Source organism: Rana temporaria, chromosome 3 (assembly GCF_905171775.1).
Source record: "Rana temporaria chromosome 3, aRanTem1.1, whole genome shotgun sequence".
Classification (NCBI taxonomy): domain Eukaryota; kingdom Metazoa; phylum Chordata; class Amphibia; order Anura; family Ranidae; genus Rana; species Rana temporaria.
In genome coordinates, this window is record NC_053491.1 from 19,530,008 (window position 1) to 19,554,321 (window position 24,314).

At 46.2% G+C, this 24,314-nt stretch overlaps 1 protein-coding gene across 3 annotated transcripts in view; it reads right to left on the reverse strand.

Moving 5' to 3' along the window:
- Positions 1-10,849: 10,849 nt before the first annotated feature.
- LRRC28 (leucine rich repeat containing 28) overlaps positions 10,850-24,314 on the reverse strand; it is an 83,828-nt gene continuing 70,363 nt past the window's right edge. For 2 of the 3 annotated variants that reach the window (XM_040342344.1, XM_040342343.1), the window contains exons 7-10: positions 22,444-22,546; positions 19,481-19,656; positions 15,820-15,979; positions 10,850-11,128 (exon numbers count right to left, since the gene is read on the reverse strand). In XM_040342344.1, coding sequence (XP_040198278.1) covers positions 11,056-11,128; positions 15,820-15,979; positions 19,481-19,656; positions 22,444-22,546 — 512 coding nt within the window. In that variant the 3' untranslated portion in view covers positions 10,850-11,055. The remainder of the gene's footprint in view (positions 11,129-15,819; positions 15,980-19,480; positions 19,657-22,443; positions 22,547-24,314) is intronic. The other variant, XM_040342345.1, reaches the window with a different exon arrangement.

Sequence of the window (24,314 nt, forward strand, 5' to 3'; positions counted from 1 at the left end):
GTTCGGATGGGAAACACATTAACCTTTCAATTCATCGTTCGTTCGATAGAAAATTTCCAAATTTTTCCTGCGTTCTTTCGGCTTAAAAATGTCCCAACGATTATCGATTTTGTGCTCATTAACTGTTCGAAAAACGAAACGAATTGTCTAAATGACCGAATTTCGGGCGATTTTTTGTATAGTGTATGGCCAGCATTAGTTGCTTGCTGCAGAGAGAAGAGAGTAGGAACACCAGTGGTCGGGCGCCCTAGTTTGCCTAGTGGACTCACAGCAGGGGTCCGGTGCATCCCCGTTCAGGTCTATTTCAGGGCTGAATTCGGACCTGAAATGGACCAAAAGACACACAGGGCTCCTGTGCAAACTCGCACCCGAGCCGTAGCAGAGATATATGAACCGCAGGGCCGCCATCAGGAATTATGGGGCCCCTTACACAGCTTTTTATATATAAAAAAAGGGGGGTAGCCATCCGGGGCCCTGGGGACCTCTGAGCCCTTTAATAAAAAGAAATAAAACATATATATAAAAAAATATATATATATTTTTTTTTTAAAAAGGGGGGGGGGTTGCCATCTGGGGCCCTGGGGACCTCTGAGCCCTTTAATAAAATAAAAAACTATATAACATATTTTTTTTTATAAAAAGAAATTACAAAAAAAGGGGGGTTGCCATCCGGGACCTCTGGGCCCTTTAATAATAATAATACAAAAAAAAAAAAAAAACCTCTGGGCCCTTTAATAAAAAAAATATATAAAAAAATAAATAAAAATAAACATTTATAAAAAAAATAAAAAAAGGGGGGTTGCCATCCAGGGACCTGGGTACCTCTGGGCCCTTTAATAAAAATAAAAAAAATAGATAAACAAAAATAAAAAAATAAACATTTTTATATATATATATATAAAAAAAAGGGGGGTTTGCCACATGGGGCCCTGGGGACCTCTGAGCCCTTGAATAAAGAAAAATATATATATATATATATAAAAGAAATAAAATAATATAAAAAATAATTGTTTTTATAAAAAAAAGGGGGTTTGCCATCCGGGGCCCTCTGGGCCCTTTAATTATAATAATACTTTATATATATATATATATATATATATATATATATATATATATATATATATATATATAAAAAAATAAAAGAAATAAATAAATATATAAAAAAAAGATTTTTTTTATATAAAAAAAAAGGGGGGTTGTCATCCGAGGCCCTGGGGACCTCCGGACCCCTAAAAATAAAAAAAAATTGGTCCTTTAATAAAAATATATTAAACAATTATATTTTTTTATAAAAAAAATAAACAAAAAAAGGGGGGGTTGCCATCCGGGGCCCTCCGGGTCCCTGGGGACCTAAAAAAAAAAAAATTGTTGGCCCCCTGGTGACCTCCCTTTTTTAAAGGGGGTTGCCATCCGGGCCCCTTACAGGTGTACTGCCTATACCCCCCTGATGGCGGCCCTGATGAACCGGCTCCATAGAGAGCCGGTCAAAATCTCCTGCTGTTGCGAATTGGATGCGGGGAACCCAGCCTAAAGGAAACCTGTACTGTGTATAAAGGGAGAGTGTCAGTGCCGACCTCCTTATGAAAAATTCTGGCTGTCTGGTTTTATTATAGTCATGAAGCAGCTGAATCATAGCAAAGTAAAAATTCCTGATCTGCATGCTTGTTCTCAGTCTTTGACTTAAAGCGGGAGTTCACCCGAAAAAAATGTTTTTGTCAAGGGGAATCGGGTGTTTTTTTTTAAAATTGAAGCAGTACTTACCGTTTTAGAGAGCGATCTTCTCCGCCGCTTCCGGGTATGGTCTTCAGGACTGGGCGTTCCTATTTGATTGACAGTCTTCCGACCGTCGCATACATCGCGTCACGAGTAGCCGAAAGAAGCCGAACGTCGGTGCGGCTCTATACGGCGCCTGCGCACCGACGTTCGGCTACTTTCGGAAAATCGTGACGCGATGGATGCGACCGTCGGAAGCCTGTCAATCAAATAGGAACGCCCAGCCCCGCAGCCCATACCCGGAAGCGGCGGAGAAGATCGCTCTCTAAAACGGTAAGTACTGCTTCGATTTTAAAAAAAAACACCCCATTCCCCTTCACAAAACGAGCCTCAATCTAATGTTAAAAATGTACATTTCCGGGTGAACCTCCACTTTAACAGCTAACATTAAAACTAGAGGGTCAGTATGAGTATTCTAGGAAGGAGATGGCAGCCAACCTCAGTATTCCTTTCAGCATAAGATTTCTGTAAGTGTAGTAACTTAGCGGACTCTGGGCCATATTCTCAAACAAGTTACGCCGGTGTATCTACTGATACACCGGCGTAAATCGAATTTCCCGCCGGCGTATCATTATTTTGTATTCACAAAACAAGATACGCCGGATTTAGGCTAGGATCCGGCTAGTGTAAGTCACTTACACTGTCGGATCCTAAATGTAATTCGCCGCCGGCCGCTAGGTGGCGTTTACGCTCAGGTCTCATTTGTTTATGCAAATGAGCCTGATATGCCGATTCCTGAACGAAATCGCGTCGCGTAACCGTCGCTAACGTCGTTTGCGTAAGCGCAAGGTTACCCCTGCTATATGAGGGGGTAACCTTACGCCAGTCCCACGTATGCCATGTTAAGTATGGCGTCGGGTCCGCGTCGTCTTTTCCCGTCGGGTACGTCGTTTTACTAAGTCGTTCTTGAATACGACTTTACGTCAATGACGCACACGTCGGCGTCATTGACGTTTTCCGTCGAGAACTGGAGCATGCGCACTGGGCTATTTTAAGCCCGGCGCATGCGCAGTTCCAACTGCACGGGGGCGCGCTTAATTTAAATACAAGCCGCCCCCTTGAAATTACGCGGGGATACGCCGGGCCAATTACACTACGCCGCCCCAAACTACGGAGCAAGTGTTTGGGGAATACAGCACTTGCTCCTGTAAGTTGGGGCGGCGTAGTGTAAATAGCTTACGCGACGCCGCCGCAGGATCTTAGAGAATCTGGCCCAGAGCGCAGAATCACATAAAATAGCAGGAGACACACTATACTACAAGAATGACGGCCCGTCCATAGAGGGCGTATGGGCGCCGCCCCCCCCCCCATACATGTGTTTGGCCCCCTGATCTACATATCAGGGTGCATGGATTCCAATTTGGGGGGGGGGGTGGATTTTTGAAGCACGTGATTAGAGCCAGAGGCCCAGATTCTCAAAGGACATACGACGGCGCAACGCCATGTACGCCGTCGTAAGTCCTAATCTGGGCCGTCGTATCTATGCGCCTGATTCTTAGAATCAGTTACGCATAGATATCCATTAGATCCGACAGGCGTAAGGCTCTTACGCTGTCGGATCTTGAATGCATTTTTTTTTTTTGCCGCTAGGTGTCGTCTCCGTCGTTTTCCCGTCAAGTATGCAAATTAGCTAGATACGCGAATTCCCGAACGTACGCGCGGTCGACGCAGTGAAGTTACGACGTTTACGTTAGGTTTGCGCGGCGTAAAGTTGCCCCTGCTATATGAGGGGCAACCCATGTTAAGTATGGCCGTCGTTCCTGCGTCGAAATTGAAAAATTTACGTTGTTTGCGTAAGTCGTCCGTGAATGGGACTGGACGCCATTTACGTTCACGTCGAAACCAATGACGTCCTTGCGACGTCATTTGGAGCAATGCACCCTGGGATATTTTCTGGACGGCGCATGCGCAGTACGTTCGGCGCGGGAACGCGCTTAATTTAAATGCTCCACGCCCCCTACCCGGCTAACGTGATTGACGTTTTTCACAAACGGCGCATGCGCCGTCCGTGGACATATCCCAGTGTGCATTGCACCAAATACGCCGCAAGGACGTATAAGTTTTGACGTGAATGTAAATTACGTCCAGCCCCATTCACGGCCGACTTATGCAAACAATGTAAAATATTCAAAATTCGACGCGGGAACGACGTCCATACTTAACATTGGTACGCCGCATGTACGCCACCATATAGCAGGGGTAACTTTACGCCGGGAAAAGCCTAACGTAAATGGCGTATCTGTACTGCATTGGCCGGGCGTACGTTCGTGAATTCGCGTATCTAGCTGATTTACATATTTCTAGGTGTAAATCAGCGTACATGCCCCTAGCGGCCAGCGTAAATATGCAGTTAGGATCCGACGGCGTAAGAGACTTACGCCTGTCGGATCTAATAGAAATCTATGCGTAACTGATTCTATGAATCAGGCGCATAGATACGACGGCACAACTCAGAGATACACCGTCGTATCTCCTTTGTGAATCTGGCCCATTATGTCTCATACTTGCAATGGGGCTATGGTTACAGTCCAATAAATAAAGTGACCCCTGTCTAACCTCTCCTTTTCTCTGTATAGAGCCTAGGCTTTGCCTGTTACAGTGGGCCTACCCCCTGGAGAGGTCTTCGGTATTTGGGTTCCACAGGTATGGCAGTTCAGGAACCCACCATCTGGGCTTGGAGACCTGCCATCCCAAAGCAGGAGGTCGCGGGCCACATCAAAGGGTCGGGCACCCCTGCCCTATGGGGTACTCCCAGTGTAGAGTGTGGAAATAGGAGAAGCATGTCCATGGTTCTGGAGCTGTATAGCACCCTGCACACAACTACATGAGCTGTACCAGGTGCCAAGGTGAGTGAGCACCCATGTAGGATCCGCTGCCTGAAGCAACATTACAGGCCATAGCCATGGCGTGGGGTCTGAGTACAGCTCCCAAGGTTTTACAGAAGTTGCACTAACCCACATACAAGTGGTTGCCAACCTTGGAAATATAACCAAAGCATATACTTGTCTCAACTAAAAGCACTAAGGCCCAGATTCTCAAAGGCGTTACGACGGCGCAACACCATTTGTGCCGTCGTAAGTCCTAATCTGGCCCCGGGAATCTATGCGACTGATTCTTAGAATCAGTCGCATAGATACCCATTAGATCTGACAGGCGTAAATGCAGATCTGTCAGATCTTAAATGCGATTTTGTTTCCCGCCGCTAGGTGTCGCGGACGTCGTTTTCCCTGTCGCTTATGTAAATTAGCAAATTACGACGATTCCCGAACGTATGCGCGCTCGACGCAGAGAATTTACATCGTTTCCGTAGCCTTTCCGATGCGTAAAGTTGCCCCTGGGTCTATGAGGCGCAGCCAATGTTAAGTATGGCCGTCGTTCCCGCGTCGAAATGTAAAAAATCTACGTCGTTTGCGTAAGACGTCCGTGAATGGCGCTGGGCGCCATTTACGCTAACGTCTAAGCAAATGACGTCGGTGCGACGTCATTTAGCGCAATGCACGTCGGGTAATTTACCCGACGGAGCATGCGCAGTACGCTCGGCGCGCCTAATTTAAATGGTGCCTGCCCCATTTGAATTGGGCGGGCTTCCCCCGAGCGCTTTTATGATACACCGCCGCTTTACAGGTAAGTGTTCTGAGAATCAGGCACTAACGCTGTAAACCTGCAGCGGTGTAACGTAAATCACATACGTTACGCTGCCCAGGAGCAACGTAATTGTATGAGAATCTGGGCCTAAGGGTCAATTCTGTCTGCTGCTTCGTTCCTCTATTATCAGCATGAGTCACTTCTGACAAGTTTTCCTGACACCAAGAGATGAAAGGTGACAGGGGAGGCACCTCCAAGCTGCTTTATTTGACAGCCTCAGCTCTGTTCCTGTGTGCAGGGGGATGTGTCCTTTAAGGCCCTGTACACACGACCGAACATGTTCGCTGAAACTGGTCCGCGGACCAGTTTCAGCAGACATGTTCGGTCGTGTGTACGGCCGACCGGACAATTGTCCGGCGGATCGGACAGGTTTCCAGCGGACAAATGTTTCTTAGCATGCTAAGAAACATGTCCGCTGGAAGCCTGTCCGTCGGACATGTTCGGTCGTCTGTACAGACTCACCGGACATGTCCGCTCGGCCGCCATCCCTTGCATGCGTCGTACTGATTTGACGCATGTGTGGAAGCATTGACCTTCCAGGGCCGCGCACGTCGCTGCGTCATTGTCGTGGCGACTGCGCGGCACGTCACCGCGTATCCTGTCCGGGCGGATTTCTGTTTGATGGTGTGTACAACCATCAAACAGAAATCTGGAAGAAATATTTTTTCCAGGGTGGAACTCCGCTTTAAAGTGAATGTAAACCCCCCAACTTTTTTTTTTTTTTTTTTAAATTAAGGCTCATATCTGTTACAGCAGAAGATGTCATTTCATCTGTACCCAGACTTGCCACGAAGAGTTAATCCAGCTCTGAGCAATCCTCTTATCTTTTTTTCAGTAAGATAAAAACTTGACACACAGCAGAGAAATAGGTGTCCATTTCTTCCCCCTTGCTGTGAGTGACAGATGATTTCCTTATCTCATGCAGGCGTGTGAGAGAGGTATTCTGTGTACTTCACATCCCCGTCCTTTCTTCTCCAGCTCTCCCGGGATTGGCTGCTCCACACTTCAGCATGATTGGGCATGCTGAAGTCATATGGTGACTTTCCTGGGTTTTGACTGGATGTTAGTGATCATGGGGCATAATCCATGAGACCGGGAGAAGTTCAGTGTAAGAAATATCGATGCCTGGCCAAGGAGAGTGTAGAGGTGGGTGGGGAGTCCACTGACATAATGACTCCACCCACCGAACCCTGGACAACAGACCCGCTCACAGAATCCGGAGTATTGCAGGGCTCCAAACAGCTAAAGGGGAAATATATGACAGGTAAGGATACATGCAGGAGACGTGTATATCCTTATAGATCAGCACTATGGCAGGAGTTTAGAAATAATGAGATTGGGTTTACATCCACGTTAACCACTTGAGGAGCCCTTCACGTCGATATACATCGGCAGAAGGGCACGTACAGGTACGTAGCCTTTAAGAGCCCAGCTGCGGGTCACGCACGTGGCGCGCTCTAGTCCTGAGCTGCGGGACCTGCGGACCCGATCGCCGCCGGTGTCCCGCGATCGGGTCACAGGAGCTGAAGAACGGGGAGAGGTGAGTGTAAACACACCTTCCCCGTTCTTCTCTGTGGCTTGTCACTGATCGTCTGTTCCCTGTCATAGGGAACGACGATCAGTGACGTCACACGTCCAACCCCCACCCCCCTACAGTAAGAAACACAAATCAGGACCCACTTATCCCTTTTAGTGGCCCCTTGGTTAACCCCTTCACTGTCATTTTCACAGTAATCAGTACATTTTTATAGCAGTTTTCGCTGTGAAAATGACAATGGTCCCAAAAATGTGTCAAAAGTGTCTGATGTGTCCGCCATAATGTCGCAGTCCTGAAAAAAAAAAAATCGCCGCCATTACTAGTAAAAAAAAAAATTATTAATAAAAATGCCTTAAAACTATCCCCTATTTTGTAGACGCTATAACTTTTGCGCGAACCGATCAATAAACGCTCATTGCGATTTTTTTTAACAAACATATGTAGAATACGTATCGGTCTAAACTGAGAAAAAATGTGCTTTTTTGAAAAAAAAAAAATTGGGGATATTTATTATAGCAAAATGTCGCTCTTTTTTTGTTTATAGCGCAAAAAAATTATAAAAAAATTAAATAAAAAAATCGCAGAGATGATCAAATACCACAAAAAAAGCTCTATTTGTGGGAAAAATATTGTGTTATTTTCAAAATTTTCGCTCTTTTATTGTTTATAGCAAAAAAAAAAAAAAAAAAGCAGCAGAGGTGATCAAATACCACCAAAAAAAAGCTCTATTTTTGGGGGGGAAAAAAGAACGTACATTTTGTTTGGGTGCAGCATCGCACGACTGCGCAATTATCAGTTAAAGCAACGCAGTGCCGAATCACAAAAAATAGGATTTTTGTACTCACCGTAAAATCCATTTCTCTGAGTTCATAGATGGACACAGCCTTCATTGACCTTAGGTTTATGCTTCTCCTGGTAGGAAGAAGCATAACCCTAAGGTCAATGAAGGCTGTGTCCGTCTATGAACGAAAGAGGAAATGGCCTGGTTGTTCACCAGCCAAATCTTCCTGGGGCTGAAGTGGTTAACCTTAGAACAGGGGTCTCCAAACTTTCTAAACAAAGGGCCAGTCTACTGTCCTTCAGACTTTAGGAGGGCCGGACTACGGCCATTGAGAGTAAAAAACGTCCAGTGGGAGTAAACAATACCATATACTTTGGTGTCAGTGGGAGAACTAGTGTCCCATTGTTGGTGCCAATAGAAGAAATTGTACCCTTTGGATAGTGTCAGTTGGATGAATAGTGCCCCATTGGTGGTTTTAGCAACAAGAATGATTCCCCATTGTTGGTGTCAGTGGATGGAATAGTGCCCAGAGGGCCCGATAAAGGCAAGCAAAGGGCTGCATCTGGCCCCAGGGCAGCAGTTTGGAGACCCCTGCCTTAGAAAAGTAGAAACAAAATGGAGGACTCGCACAATGTGTGTGGGGGGGGGATTGGTGCATGGGCTTATAGGGGGATACCTGGGGGAATGTCCAACGGAGCTTTGTCCAATTACCTGAAGGTAGAAGCCTATAACCCGGGGTCTGTGAATATCAAGCCTGTGTCCTGTACTGTACAAAATTAAGATAATAATAGAAACCACCAAAACGAAGGACTGGTAAACTGCAATATATTCAATTTTTTTTTTTTTTTTTTTAAGGCCTGGTGTTGGCAACTTTAGACTTAGTCCCCCATGGTAGCACATTTCTTCTTACCCTTCTTAATGCTTATATATATATATATATACACTGTATTTATTGGCATATAACACTCACTTTTTCACCCTTAAAATTAGTTGCAAATATTGGGCTAGATTCACAAAGAGATACGACGGTGTATCTCATGATACTCCGTCGTATCTCTGACTTACACTGGTCGTATCTATGCGCCTGATTCATAGAATCAGTTACGCATAGGTATGGCTAAGATCCGACAGGTGTAACTGTGTTACACCGTCGGATCTTATCTGCAATTTAAAAATGGCATGGGGGGCGTTCCCGCTGATTTACGCTGAGAAATATGTAAATCAGCGGGATACGCCAATTCACGAACGTACGCGGACCCGACGCAGTGTTGTTACGACGTTTCCGTAGCGGTTTTCCCGGCGTATACTTACCCCTGCTTCTATGAGGCGCAGACAATGTTAAGTATGGCCGTCGTTCCCGTGTCGATTTTGAATTTTTTTACGTCGTTTGCGTAAGTCGTTCTCGAATACGGATGGACGTTGTTTACGTAAGCGTCGAAACCACTGACGTCCTAGCGACGTCAGTGGGAGCAATGCACGCCGGGAAAATTCACAGACTGCGCATGCTCATTTAAATCGGCGCGGGGACGCGCCTGATTTAAATAGTACACTCCCCCTAGCCGCGGAATTTGAATTCCGCCGGGGGATTTACGATCTGCCGCCGCAAGTTTGGAGGTAAGTGGTTTGTGAATTACCCACTTGCCTCTCAAACTTGCGGCAGCGTATCTTAAATCACATAGATCACGCGGATCTAAAGATCCGCTTTCCTATCTGAATCCGGCCCACTGTGTGCGTGTTATACGCCGATACTGCAATTTGGGTTGCCTCGGAGAGAATGGGGAGGGAGGCGGGACAAGCGCCGTCCGATTACATACAGCGACAATCTCCTGTTTACTCAGCGGCCTCTGTAATATGAAGTCCCGTCTCCTGGGCCGACATTGGATAAATGTTCTGTCTATCATAGGATCCGGTCCAGGAGGCGGGACTTTGTATTAGAGGCCCCCCGAGTAAAAAGGAGATTCTCGCTGTATGTAATCTGACAGCGCTCATCCCACTCCCCTCCCTCCCTGAGACGGGCATTGATCAGGCTTCATTCATGGCAATGGGGAAGCTGCAGATGGGCATTAATCAAGCCGCATTGATGGGCATATGTGAGGCTACAGATTGGCATTGATTAATCTGCATTGATGGGCAATAGTGAGTTTGCAGCTGGGCATTGATCAAACTGCATTAATGGGCAATTGTGAAGCTGCAGATGGGCATTGATCAAGCTGCATTGATGGGTGCCGTATTTATCGGCGTATACCGCGCACTATTTTGCCCTGAAAATCAGGGCAAAATCGTGGGTGCGCGGTATACGCCGATACCCGCTTTCCCGCACTGAATTTGAATACTGCGCCGGCATATACCGAGTGCAGTATGGGCAGTTTCGGCGCCTCTCACGCTGACGTCCTGGATGTACAGGACGTCACCACGAGAGTAGTCGAGCCTGCCCGACGATACACGAGTGTACTGCGCTCGGTGTATGTCGGCGCAGTATTCAAACTCGGCGCGGGAAACGAGCGGGAAGGACGCGAGGACGCCGCAGAAGGACGCCGGACCCGACGAAGAGGACACCCGAAGCCGCAGACGGACGCCGGACCCAACGAGGCCGCCGATGGACGCCGCGGAAGACACCAAAACTGTAAGTACAAAAAATCTTTTTTTCACAGGAATCCGGGTCAAGTTTAGAGGTGCGCGCTATACGCGGGAGCGCGCTATACCCCGGTAAATAAGGTAATTGTGAAGCTGCAGATGGGCATTGATCAGGTTGCATTGATGGGCCCTGACCCTTATTTTGCTTCAACGTTCTTTATTTAAAATTTAAGTTATTTTCCTGAAACTTCCCTCTTAAAATGAAGGTACGTGTTTTATACGACTGTGCGCGTTATATGCCGATAAATACGGTATATATATATATATATAAAATATAATATACACACACTCGTCAACAGTTATCCCATACACATACAGTACCCCTGTATAGTCCATCATACCATCTCCTCATTTCACCCTCCTTGTTTCAACAACTGTATACACATATTTGAAACTTAAGGATAGAACTGTTGAATCTCTCCATTCATAAGTATTTTAGAAGGAGCTTCCACCTCCCTGTGGTATTCGCGATTCATCTGTAAACACAGAAGTAGAAAAGTTTCTTTTTGGAGAAGTCTGTGGGAAGGACAGTAACGTGTAATAGCGGCTAGATGTTGTTGACAAAGTTGAGGTCTTTTTTTTCCCTCCCAAATCCCGGAGGTCCGGGGTCGCTCCCGATGTTTGTACAGTGAAAGGACAGCAGAAGACGGGACAGTCAGAGATTAGTGGTGAAAATAAATTTGCATCAACTCAGTAGGTCAAATGTCTGCAGACACTGGGTGGAGCAGCAGTAAGCCACAAAACTGACAGCCGTTCTCCTGCAAAAAATAAAAACCAACATCGTATTTTATTTATGGTATTTCTATAGTGCCATCAATTCACGCAGTGCATTACATGTATATTAAACTGTAACGGTATGGCCTGTGGGACCCAGAGGCGCTTGAAGGATGTGGGGTACTCCTGGTTCAACTTCACCAATGACTCTTGAGTCTAGGGTCATCCTATGTCCACTAGGGGCATAGGATGACTGAGAAATGATATCTCGAGTTACATGAGATGGGACAGTAATGATAATTCATGTATTGCAGGATATCTTGAAATATTACAAGTTGTTCATTCTGAACACAACAGGTCAATAGAGTGTCTCCTTCAATGTGGAACATAGACTGTTGAGATGTTAATTGATGTTAATCGCCTCCAGCTACCTGGCTGTAGTGATGAAAGCTTGCTGTGATTGCATTCTTTTGTCTATTGTGGTAATTAAGTCTGGCTCCTAAGATATTTCATGGTGCTATGCTAACTAACCCTGTATTGTGTGAAAGTTCTATTAATGCTAATATGTGTTGTGAGCTAACACACTCTAAAGGTCAGACGTCTGACTTATGTTCACTAAAGGAATGTGTATTGTGTAGCAGGTGAGAATAGCTTATCGCGGAGTCAGAAAGTCTGTCTAAGATGTGGATTGAGGGGGACTCGTTAGCACCCATTGTGTGATATTGTGGTGGAGTGTGTCATTTGATTACTGCAGCGTGCTTTCTAACTGTATATAAGAAATCTGAGTTTACCATTAAAGTCTATCTGTCTGTTTGGAACCAGAGAACAGAGCTGTGTCTCGTTATTCTGGGGGGAAATCCAATGGGTCCTATCTGCTGGATTGTGGCGTGTCGGAAGCTGTCATGGGTTGGTGGAATGGAATATCGTAAGGGCGTTAACCCCTGATCGTTACATAAACATTCATATCAGTCCCTGTCCTAAAGAAGCTAACAATCTAAGGTCCCTAACTCACATTCACACATACTAGGACAGGGTTGCCTAACCAGTGGCCCACAGAGCCCTCTGATGTGCCCCGTGACCTTCTGCTCTGGGATAGCAGGTTGGCAAGCCCAGATCGTGGGTCCCAGAGCATCAGTGTTCTGAATAAAGCCGGCGGTAGAGGAAGCACGGCTGTGGAGGGAGCAGAGCCGCATATGTCGATGCTTCCTGTATAGCAGGGATATGCAATTAGCGGACCTCCAGCTGTTGCCAAACTACAAGTCCCATGAGGCATAGCAAGACTGACAGCATCAACCATGACTCCCAGAGGCAGAGGCATGATGGGACCTGTAGTTTGGCAACAGCTGGAGGTCCGCTAATTGCATATCCCTGCTGTATAGCATCTCATAGAGACTTCAGGGACTATCTGGCCTGTCGTGAATCTCTATGGTCAACATCTTGCGCAGGTCGGTTCCTTCTCCCAGTCACCACTGCCTGTAAGAACAATCAAGCAGCTGAACAGCCGCTATGATTGTTCTTATTGTGAAGGGAATGGCTGGCTCTAAAAGGAGATATATGAATGATGCCTGTAATGATGCCCATGCACCCACCATTCAGATATAATCACTCAAAGTCCGCGATGTCACGGTGTTGGGTGGGTGGGAAGTGGTTAAAGTGGTTGTTAAGGCAGAAGGTGCATTCTATACATTAAAAGGGTTGTAAAGCTTAATTATTTTAAAATAACAAACATGTCATACTCTACTGTGCAGTTCGTTTTGCACAGTGTGGCCCTGATCCTCCAGTTCTGGGGTCCCAGGTCAGTTCTCTCGGCTCCTCCCCGCAATAGCCAACCCCCTCGGGAAGGGGGAAGATGTGCTTCCACTGTAGAGGCTCTCAAAATTCAGAGTCAGGACCAGTGGTGTCAAACTTACGCTATCCACAACCCCCCCAGAGGAGACAGGTGGATAGGCTGTAATCGGTGCAAGCACCCCCACCCCCACCCCCCCCCACGGTGGACGGGAAGGCCGTGAGACTAACCTAAAACATAGAAGGCAGGGGCAAAAAAAGGGCCGGGCCATTACTTCTCCTCCGGGCTGAACAAGAAGTGTGTCCTGAGACATGATTAGGAGTCCCAAGACTCCCTGGCCATTCGGGTCGCAGGACCTACTTTCTGATTGTCCGGGAGGAGAATCAGAAAGACAATAGTGAATTAATATTCGCTATTGTCACATAAGTGGGTGGGCACGGCTCTAATCATGTGCTAAAAAAAAACAAAAAAAGAAAACGGTTTGAATCCATGGGTTTGGCGCCCTGCATGGAGATTAAGGGCTGGGCGCATTGATTAGGGGTGCGGCGCCCCTGCGCCCTGTATGGATGAGCCGCCACTGGTTAGGACTGCAGATAATACGGGGGGTGCCGTCAAGTGGCTCTGCAGCTTACGCATGTATTTGCAAACTAAACCCATTTTTAGCGCATATTGTTAGACAAGATAATTTGGTTGGATGCAGACTGGCTGGCAAGCCGAGCTGGGAATTCTCTTTGGTTTTGCTTGACCTAACCTTTCTTGCGCATTGCTCTTGACCAAGGAGGCTACCCATCATAATAATGAGCTGGTAGGAATGTATAGGGCAGGACTTGGCTGAACACTTCAACACTAGTTGGAAATGTAGAAGTTTTGCCTTTCATAATCTGAGATTCAGCCATGATGGGAAAGTTTGGAAGGTTGCTGCGGTACTTGCACTTCTAAGGCGCGGTTCACATCTCTGCAAGTGTGGGGAACGCGCCTGAAATCGCACTTTTCCCCGGCCCGCAGAGTAATGCACTGCACTTTAGCAGACACGCGAGGATGCCATTAATTCTTATTGGCACCCCCATGCATCAGAAGCAGTGGTGTGATTGCTTCAAAGGGTCGAGGTTTTAGTTTCCCGTGTTTCTCGTGGGTGAGGCAGTCCATTGGAATGAATTGGCTGCCGAATGTGCGGTGTGCATGTGCAAACGCACTCGCACATATACGAACGGAGTCACCAGGGGCTATTATCAATTTTAGCAACATAGAATAAACTATTTAACTACTTACCGACCAGCCGCCGCAATTATACGGCGGCAGGTCGGCTCCCCTGCGCGAGAGCCCGTAGCTCTACGTCACCTCGCGAATCGGCCACTAGGGGCCGGCCACTACGATCACCGCCAGGCACCCGCGATCGCTCGTTACAGAGCGAGGACCGGGAGCTGTGTGTGTAAACACACAGCTCCTGGTCCTGTCAGGGGGAGAAATGCTGATCTTCTGTTCATACAATGTATAAACCGCGATCAGTGATTTCCCCTAGTGAGGCCACCCCCCTACAGTTAGAACACACCCAGGGAACATACTTAACCCCTTCCCCACCCCCTAATGTTAACCCCTTCCCTGCAAGTGGCATTTTTATAGCAATCCAATGCATTTTTATAGCACTGATCGCTATAAAAATGCCAATGGTCCCAAAAATGTGTCAAAAGTGTCCGCCATAATGTCGCAGTACCGAAAAAAAATCGCTGATCGCCGCCATTACTAGTAAAAAAAAAATATTAATAAAAATGCCATAAAACTATCACCTATTTTGTAAACGCTATAACTTTTGCGCAAACCAATCAATAAACATTTATTGCGATTTTTTTAAACGAAAAATATGTAGAAGAATACGTATCGGCCTAAACGGAGGAAAATTTTAGGTAGATTCAAGTACGGATGCCTAAACTTGCGGCGGCGTATGCTTAGCGTGTTTAGGCTACGCCGCCGTAAGTTAGCTAGGCAAGTACATGATTCACAATGTACTTACCTGCTATGTTACGGCGGCGTAGCCTAAAGCGGGCGGGCGTAAGGGCGCTGAATTCAAATGTGTGTAAGGGGGCGTGTTTTATAATAATAAGGCTTGACCTCACGTTTTTGTCGTTTTTTTTTTTATTACTGCGCATGCGCCGGGCGCCTACATTCCCCAGTGTGCATTGCGGCTAAGTACGCCGCACGGGCCTATTGATTTTGATGTGGACGTAAATCGCTATTCGCGGACGACTTACGCAAACTACGTAAAAATTTTGAATTTCGAAGCGGGAACGGCGGCCATACTTTAACATTGCTATTCCATCTAATAGATGGAATAACTTTAGGCCAGATAATGCCTTACGGAAACGGTGTAAATGTACTGCGGCGGCTGGGCGTACGTTCATGAATCGGCGTATCTACTAATTTACATATTCTACGCCGACCGCAATGGAAGCGCCACCTATCGGCCATCCGAAATATTGCAACCTAAGATAGGACGGCGCAAGCCGTCGTATCTTAGATATGTTTAAGCGTATCTCTGTTTGAGCATACGCTTAAACATAAGTCGGCGTAGATTCTGAGTTAGGTTGGCTTATCTACTGATAAGCCGGCCTAACTCTTACTGAATCTACCTATTTGTTTTTTATATATTTTTGGGGGATATTTATTATAGCAAAAAGTAAAAAATATTGCATTTTTTTTAAAATTGTCGCTCTATTTTTGTTTATAGCGCAAAAAATAAAAACCGCAGAGGTGATCAAATACCACCAAAAGAAAGCTCTATTTGTGGAAAAAAAAGGACGCCAATGTTGTTAGGGAGCCAGGTCGCACGACCGCGCAATTGTCAGTTAAAGCGACGCAGTGCCGAATCGCAAAAAGTGCTCTGGTCTTTGACCAGCAATATGGTCCGGGGGTTAAGTGTTTAATATACAGAAATGATCCAGTCTCTCAAATTACCCTTGATGAAGTCCGGCCATAGGGGTCTCCCTCAGAGGAAAGAGCTTGGGATAGACTATGGTAAACATTGACTGACTGCAGCGATGACAATGTCCCAGGGGGCACTGCAACAACTCCAGGAGACTTCTGGGCAACGAGATATGCGACAGACAACTCAAATCTAAAAAACAAATGGAAGATATCGGTTAGTATAAGGCAATTCAGTGAAAAAAAAAAGTATGTACTTCCCTCACATTTTCAGATAGATACAGATTAAGGTAACAGATATGAAAGCTTCCGAAATATTAGAAAATGAATACGATTTTAAGGTGTTTAACCCCTTGCTTACTGGGCACTTAAACCCCCCTCCTGCCCAGACCAATTTTCAGCTTTCAGCGCTCCCACTCTTTAACCACTTAAGGACCGCCTAACGCTGATATACGTCGGCAGAATGACACAGCTGGGTACAATCACGTACCTGTACGTGATTGTTAAATGCCCAGCCGTGGGTTGCGGGCGCGCGCCCTGGTCGGAAGCTCCGTGACCCGATCGCCGCTGGAGTCCCGCGATCGGTCCCCGGAGCTGAAGAACGAGGAGAGCTGTGTGTAAACACAACTTCCCCGTTCTTCACAGTGGCGCTGTCATTGATCGTCTGTTCCCTGATATAGGGAAACACGATCAATGACATCACACGTCCAGCCCCGCCCCCCTACAGTTAGAAACACATATGAGGTCACACTCAACCCCTTCAGCGCCCCCTAGTGGTTAACGCCCAAACTGCAATTGTCATTTTCACAGTAAACAATGCATTTTTATAGCATTTTTTTGCTGTGAAAATGACAATTGTCCCAAAAATGTGTCAAAATTGTGTCCGCCATAATGTCGCAGTCACGAAAAAAAAAAAATCGCTGATCGCCGCCATTAGTAATAAAAAAATAAATAAAATGCAATAAAACTATCCCCTATTTTGTAGATGCTATGAATTTTGCGCAAACCAATCGATAAACGCTTATTGCGATTTTTTTTACCAAAAATAGGTAGAAGAATACGTATCGGACTAAACTAAGGAAAAAAAATAGTTTTTTTTATATATTTTTGGGGGATATTTATTATAGCAAAAAGTAAAAAATATTGTTTTTTTTTTCAAAATTGTCGCTCTATTTTTGTTTATAGCGCAAGAAAAAAAAAACGCAGAGGTGATCAAATACCACCAAAAGAAAGCTCTATTTGTGGGGAAAAAAGGATGTCAATTTTGTTTGGGAGCCACGTTGCAGGACCGCGCAATTGTCAGTTGAAGCGACGCAGTGCCGAATCGCAAAAAGGGGCCTGGTCCTTTACCTGCATTTTGGTCCGGGTCTTAAGTGGTTAACAGGCAATTGGGCGGTCATACAACGCTGTACCCAAATGACATTTTTATAGTTTTCTTCCCACAAATAGAGCTTTCTTTTGGTGGTATTTAATCACCTCTGCGGTTTTCTATTTTTTGTTAAAAATTAAAAAAGAAGACCAAAAAAAATATAAAAAAACGTTTTATATTTTGTTATAAAATTTTGCAAACGGGTAAATGTTGTCGTTCATTGATGTACGCTGATGAGTTTTCACTGATGGGCTTGCCTTGATGGGCACTGATAGGTGGCACTGAAGGGCATTGATAGGTGGCGCTGGTGGGCACTGAGAAGTGGCACTGATAGCTGGCAGTGATGGGCACTGATGGGTGGCAGTGATGTGCACCAATGGGTGGCAGTGATGGGCACTGGTATACGACACTGATAGGCAGCACTGCTAGGTGGAACTGATTGGCACCACTGGTGGGCATTGATAGGTGACCCTTTTTTGCACTGGCAGGTGGTAATGGTGGGCACAGATGAGGCAGATGTGGGGGAAACTCGCTTTGATATGCGAGTACTTTGGATTACGAGCATTCTCCAAGAGCGGATTATGCTCTTAATCCAAAGTTGCACTGTAATTTAATAGTTACCGTATATACTCGAGTATAAGCCGAGTTTTTCAGCACATTTTTTTGTGCTGAAAATGCCCCCTCGGCTTATACTCGAGTCACCTTTTTGCGCCTGATCTCCCAGACTTTGGGGACCCGGTACCAGCCGGACGTAGGTCCCCTGAACAACAAACTTAGCACACATGTAACCCCACTCTTCCTCTACAAGTGTGCAAAGTTTGTTGTTCAGGGGACCTACGGCCGGGGAGCACCGATTTTTCAAAGCCGGGCACCCCTTCCATACACTCCCATGTTAAACGTAAGTCTAGTCATGGTGCACAGTGAGGCATGGACACAGTGAGGCATGGACACAGTGAGGCATGGACACAGTGAGGCATGGACACAGTGAGGCATGGACATGGACACCCTAGGCTTATACTCGAGTCACTAAGTTTTCCCATTTTTTTGTGGTAAAATTAGGCGCCTCGGCTTATATTCGGGTCAGTTTATACTCCAGTATATATGGTAGTTATTATTAGTTATTCTTTCAAATTTTCTTTCTTATTTTCGAACATATGAACTTTCAAATTTACGAATTGCAATCATACTGAATCACCCGAAAAAAACAAAACAACAACAAAAAAATAAATAAACGAAAACGAACACATTTTTCGGCAGTGCTCATGTCTAGTAATTTAACCCGCAAAACTTCATATAAATGGAACTATCAGGAAACAATTCCCAATCTAATGCTCAAATATAAAAAACACAGAGGGCTAGATTCAGATAGGTTAGCGGATCTTTAGATCTCAATTACGATACGCCGCCACAAGTTTTTGAGGCAAGTGCTTTATTCAGAAAGCACTTGCCTGTAAATTTGCGGCGGCGTATCGTAAATCCCCCGGCGGAATTAAAATTCCGCGGGTGGGGGGCGTGTAAAATTTAAAACAGGCGCGTCCCCGCGCCGAACGAACTGCGTAAAATTTCCCAGCGCGCATTGCTCTAAATGACGTCGCTGGGACGTCATTGGTTTCGACATGAATGTAAATTACGTCCATCCGTATTCGCGAACGACTTACGCAAACGACGTAAAAAAATTCAAAATTCGACCCGGGAACGACGGCCATACTTAACATAGGATACGCCGCATATAGCAGGGGTAACTATACGCCGGAAAAAGCCGAACGCAAACGACGTAAAAAAAAAAAAAGCGCTGGGCGGTCGTTCGTTTCTGAATCGGCGTAACTCCTCATTTGCATATTCCTCGCGTATACAAACGGAAGCGCCACCTAGCGGCCAGCGGTGGGATTGCAGCCTAAGATCCGACGGTGTAAGTCACTTACACCTGTCGGATCTTAGGGAGATCTATGCGGAACTGATTCTCTGAATCGGGCGCATAGATACGACCGACGGAACTCAGAGATACGCCGGCGTATCAGGAGATACACCGTCGTATCTTCTTTCTGAAACCGGGCCAGAGCATTCAAACAACACCCATGATCTACATCAGGGATATGCAATTAGAGGACCTCCAGCTGTTGCAGAACTACAAGTCCCACGAGGCATAGCAAGACTCTGACAGCCACAAGCATGACACCCAGATGCAGAGGCATGATGGGACTTGTAGTTTTGCAACAGCTGGAGGTCCGCTAATTGCATATCCCTGATCTACATAAATCCCATGTAGCCTTGTGCGAGATTGGTCAGTCCCGCAGAAATACGAATGTGCGAAGACGGCGCTTTCACCTGGTAAGAAGGAGCATAGTGCAGCATGAAGAGAACGCAGTGCCAGTTCCTGTAGAGGCAACACTGAATCACATGGCAATCCGATGCCCTTCACCTCGGCCGGCAGATGGACGCTGAGCGGTCCAGAGGTGAAGCAAAGGAGCTTTGTTTCGGATACCGGAACGGGAGAGCCGCAGCTGTGAGGGAAGAAAGGAAGGAAACTGTTAAACATCGTGAGGTGTCTTTTCTTTCCTGGAATTCTCTGACAGAGGCATCTAGAGTTCTACGAAACTAAGCCGGCTCTTTATTAGAAAATCTGCGCCAAGCTCTTCGCAGGTAGCCATTTCCAATCACTTTGCAGTGGAAAATAGCGATCGTTCTTTGGCCTCCATCCAAACAGACTCGGTAGCGTTCTAAACAGGAACTCACAAGAAACACCTCCAATAGATCCGCAAGACATTTCCACACTTGGCACTGCATATAAAAAAAACTCCAAATTTGCTGAGGAAACAACTATATTATATACACACACACTATATTACCAAAAGTATTGGGACACCTGCCTTTACATCAGCAGTGGCCTGTCTATATGGGGCACAAGGGCGCTGCCCCACTAATCTCTTTGCACCGGCCCCCTAATCTCCATGCATCTCCACTGGTCTATGGGGACACTCATTAGGTGGGAGGAGCCAGGATGAGCGAAGAGGGACCCGGGAAGAGGAGGATCTGGGCTTCTCTGTGCAAAACCAACTGTACAGAGGAGGTAAGTATAACATATTTGTTATTTTTTTTATTTTTTAGGACCTCTTTCACACTGAGGGCACTGAGCTAGCAGGACGGTAAAAAAAAGTCCTGCTAGCCGCAAGCGGTGAAGGAGCTGTGTGTTTACCGCTCCTCCACTGCTGCTGCCCATTGAAATCAATGGGACAGCGCGGCTATACCAGCGCATTGCTGGAAGTTTTAACCCTTTCTCAGCCGCTAGCGGGGGTGAAAAGCACCCCGCTAGCGGTCGAAATGCACCGCAAATCCAGCCTCGGCGGTAAAAATAGCAGAGCTTTACCGCTGACGCTCAGTGTGAAAGGGGTCTTAAAGCAAGACTTTACAATCATTTTTAGTGTTCCCATCACTGGAACTAAGGGGCCAGGTCCAAACCCTGAAAAACAACTCCACACCATAATCCCCCCTCCAGACATGGATGAGCGAGTTTGGGGTGGAGGAACTTGACTGGCCTACACAGTCCTGACCTCAACCCGATAGAATAGGGGTCTCCAAACTATAGCCCGAGGGCCAGATGTGGCCCTTTACTAGCCTTTATCCGGCCCTTGGGGCACTATTCCTCCCACTGATATGAAGAACTATTCCTCTCACTGACACCAACGATGGGGCACGATTTCTTCCACGATACCAATGATAGGATACTATTCCTCTTACTAATAGTGACACTACTCCTATTGACCCCAAACCAAAGCCATATTTATTCTCATTCATGCCAGGCCCGTGACATTTTCTGCCCCTGCTGGCCACATTCTGGCCCTCCTCAAGTCTAAAGGACAATAAACTGGCCGTTTGTTTGAAAAGTTTGGAGACCCCTGCTATAGAACACCCTTTGGGATGAATTAGAGCGGAGACTGCGAGCCAGGCCTTCTCGTTCAACATCAGTGCCTGACTTCACAAATGCGCTTCTGGAAGAACGGTTAAACCTTCCTATAGACACACTCCTAAACCTTGTGGACAGACTTCCCAGAAGAGTTGAAGTTGTTATAGTAACAATGGGTGGGAAAATTTCATATTAAACCCTACAGACATTAAAGTTCATGTGTGTGTAAAGGCAGGTGTCCCCAAACTTTTGGTAATATAGTGTATATACCAGGGGCCTCCAAACTTTTCTGCACAGGGACCACTTCATATATCTTAGAGATATTTGGGGCTAAAAAAAATCCATGTTACATCAAAGTCCCCATTAGAATCCCCGTTTACATCAGGGTTTGCATCAAAGTCCCCCTTACAAAAAAGCTTCCCTTACATCAGGGTCCCCATCAAAGCCTCCCACCTTACATCACAGTAGCCACCACACCACAGTTGTTGTGAATGAGGCAAACTGCTAACAGCAGAAGACTACATGTCAATGTAAATACAAAAGCTTTTAGGAAGTGCAAAATTATCTAAATTACACACATACACAGTACAACATTTATTGCACAAGGATGCAGAAAACGAGTCCTAAGTAACACTATTAGGTAGATTCAGGTACGGCCATGCAATGTTAAGACGGCGTAGTCTAGCGTGTTTACACTACGCCGCCTTAAGTAAGAGAGGCAAGTACGTGATTCTCAAAGCACTTACCTCCTTACTTAGGGCGGCGTAGTGTAATAGCAGAGGGCGTAAGGGCGCCTAATTTAAATTGGTTGGAGGGGGGCGTGTTGTATGGAAATGAGGCTTGACCTCATGTTTTTTGCTACTGCGCATGCGCCGGGCGCCTACATTTCCCAGTGCGCATTGTGGCTAAGTACGCCGTACGGGCCTATTGATTTCGACGTGGACGTAAACTACGTAACTCCCGATTCGCGGACGACTTACGCAAACGACGTAAAAAATTCGAACCTCGCGGCGGGAACGGCGGCCATACTTTAACATTGTTATTCCACCTCATAGGTGGAATAACTTTAGGCCGCCTAAGGCCTTACGGAAACTACGTAATTCGACTGCGGCGGCCGGGCGTACGTTCGTGAATCGGCGTACAAGCTCATTTACATAATCTACGCCGGCCGCAATGGAAGCGCCACCTAGCGGCCATCCGAAAAATTGCAATCTAAGATAGAACGGCGCAAGCCATCCTATCTTAGATATGTTTAAGCGTATCTCTGTTTGAGCATACTCTTAAACATACGGCGGCGTAGATTCGGAGTTAGGTCGGCTTATCTACTGATAAGTCGGCCTAACTCTTTCTGAATCTACCTATATATGTGGAAAAGGGAATGGCTTACCCGCTGCAACCAATCACTTTATTGTAGAGATAGGAAGGGAGACCCTTCAGCTGGATGTTATTATCCACATACACGTATTGCAGCTCTCGAGATCTTCCCAAATCTAAATGCAAAAAGAAAGAAAATAAATAATAATATATTTAATCATATAAAAGCTTTGCTTTGTCAACATACTTTCCATTTTAATCTGGCCTACCTAAATGTGTAGTTTTGTGTTGCTAGTGGGCGATTCTGCCATCAGAAGCGATTTTTCCTCTTTATTCCTGTTTGTCTGACCACCTTGTGCCCTCACACCCCCCATCTTGTCTCCCACCACTGACATCCCTGCCTTCTCACCCCTCCACAGGACCCAATGATATTCCTGGATGGCCATTTTACCCCCCAAAACGCACTCCTCTCCTGTACTAACTGCCCACTGTCATTCTTCTGTACTCCTCTCCTGCACTTACTGCCCACTGTCATACTTCTGTACTCCTCTCCTGCACATACCTCCCACTGTCATACTTTTGTACTCCTCTCCTGCACATACTGCCCACTATCATACTTCTGTACTCCTCTCCTGCACTTACTGCCCACTGTCATACTTCTGTACTCCTCTCCTGCACATACCTCCCACTGTCATACTTTTGTACTCCTCTCCTGCACTTACTGCCCACTGTCACTCTTCTGTACTCCTCTCCTGCACATACTGCCCACTGTCACTCTTCTGTACTCCTCTCCTGCACATGCTGCCCACTGTCATACTTCCGCACTCCTCTCCTGCACATACTGCCCACTGTCACACTTCTGTACTCCTCTCCTGCACATGCTGCCCACTGTCATACTTCCGCACTCCTCTCCTGCACTTACTGCCCACTGTCATACTTCTGTACTCCTCTCCTGCACATACCTCCCACTGTCATACTTTTGTACTCCTCTCCTGCACTTACTGCCCACTGTCACTCTTCTGTACTCCTCTCCTGCACATACTGCCCACTGTCACTCTTCTGTACTCCTCTCCTGCACATGCTGCCCACTGTCATACTTCCGCACTCCTCTCCTGCACATACTGCCCACTGTCACACTTCTGTACTCCTCTCCTGCACATACTGCCCACTTTCATACTTCCGCACTCCTCTCCTGCACATACTGCCCACTGTCACTCTTCTGTACTCCTCTCCTGACCATACTGCCCACTTTCATACTTATGTACTCCTCTTCTGCACTTACTGCCCACTGTCATACTTCTATACTCTCCTGCACATACTGCCCACCGCATACTTCTATACTCCTCTCCAAAGCTTCAAAAGAGCATCAAGAAAGCATCACTAAAGCTTCACCGAAGCCTCACCAAAGCTCACCGATACTTCATCGAAGCACCACGAAGCATCAAAAACACATCATAAAAGCGTGTTGAGGCGGTAGATGCCTTAATGTGTGTTGAAGCCAAAGCAAGTGTAAATGAGCCCTAAGGGTGTTAAAATAGGCAGTGAGGAGGCAAGTATAAACAAGGCCTTGCAGTAGAGGGGAGCATTTTACCTTTCCCTCGAGTTCAGGTTTCAGTAGTAAAAACTACGCAAGCTGCAGCTGTTCTTCCACATAAATACTGAAGAAACATGTACACTCCATGCATACAGTAACATGTTTACAGATGAAACAGGATAAAGTATTAGTTTTACATTGAAAGTACTAAGACATTAATAGAGGTTGAGACCTATCCTAATTATTCTGATCAAAAGGTAAAAGAAAACGGTCACCGGCGCACAGGATCAGCAAATCCCAGCCATGCATAAACATCAATGGGGTAGATCCATAGATACGCAGCGTAATTGCTAAGTAGCGCCGGCGTATCTACTTTCTGTATTCAGAAAGCTAGATACGCCGGCTGTAGC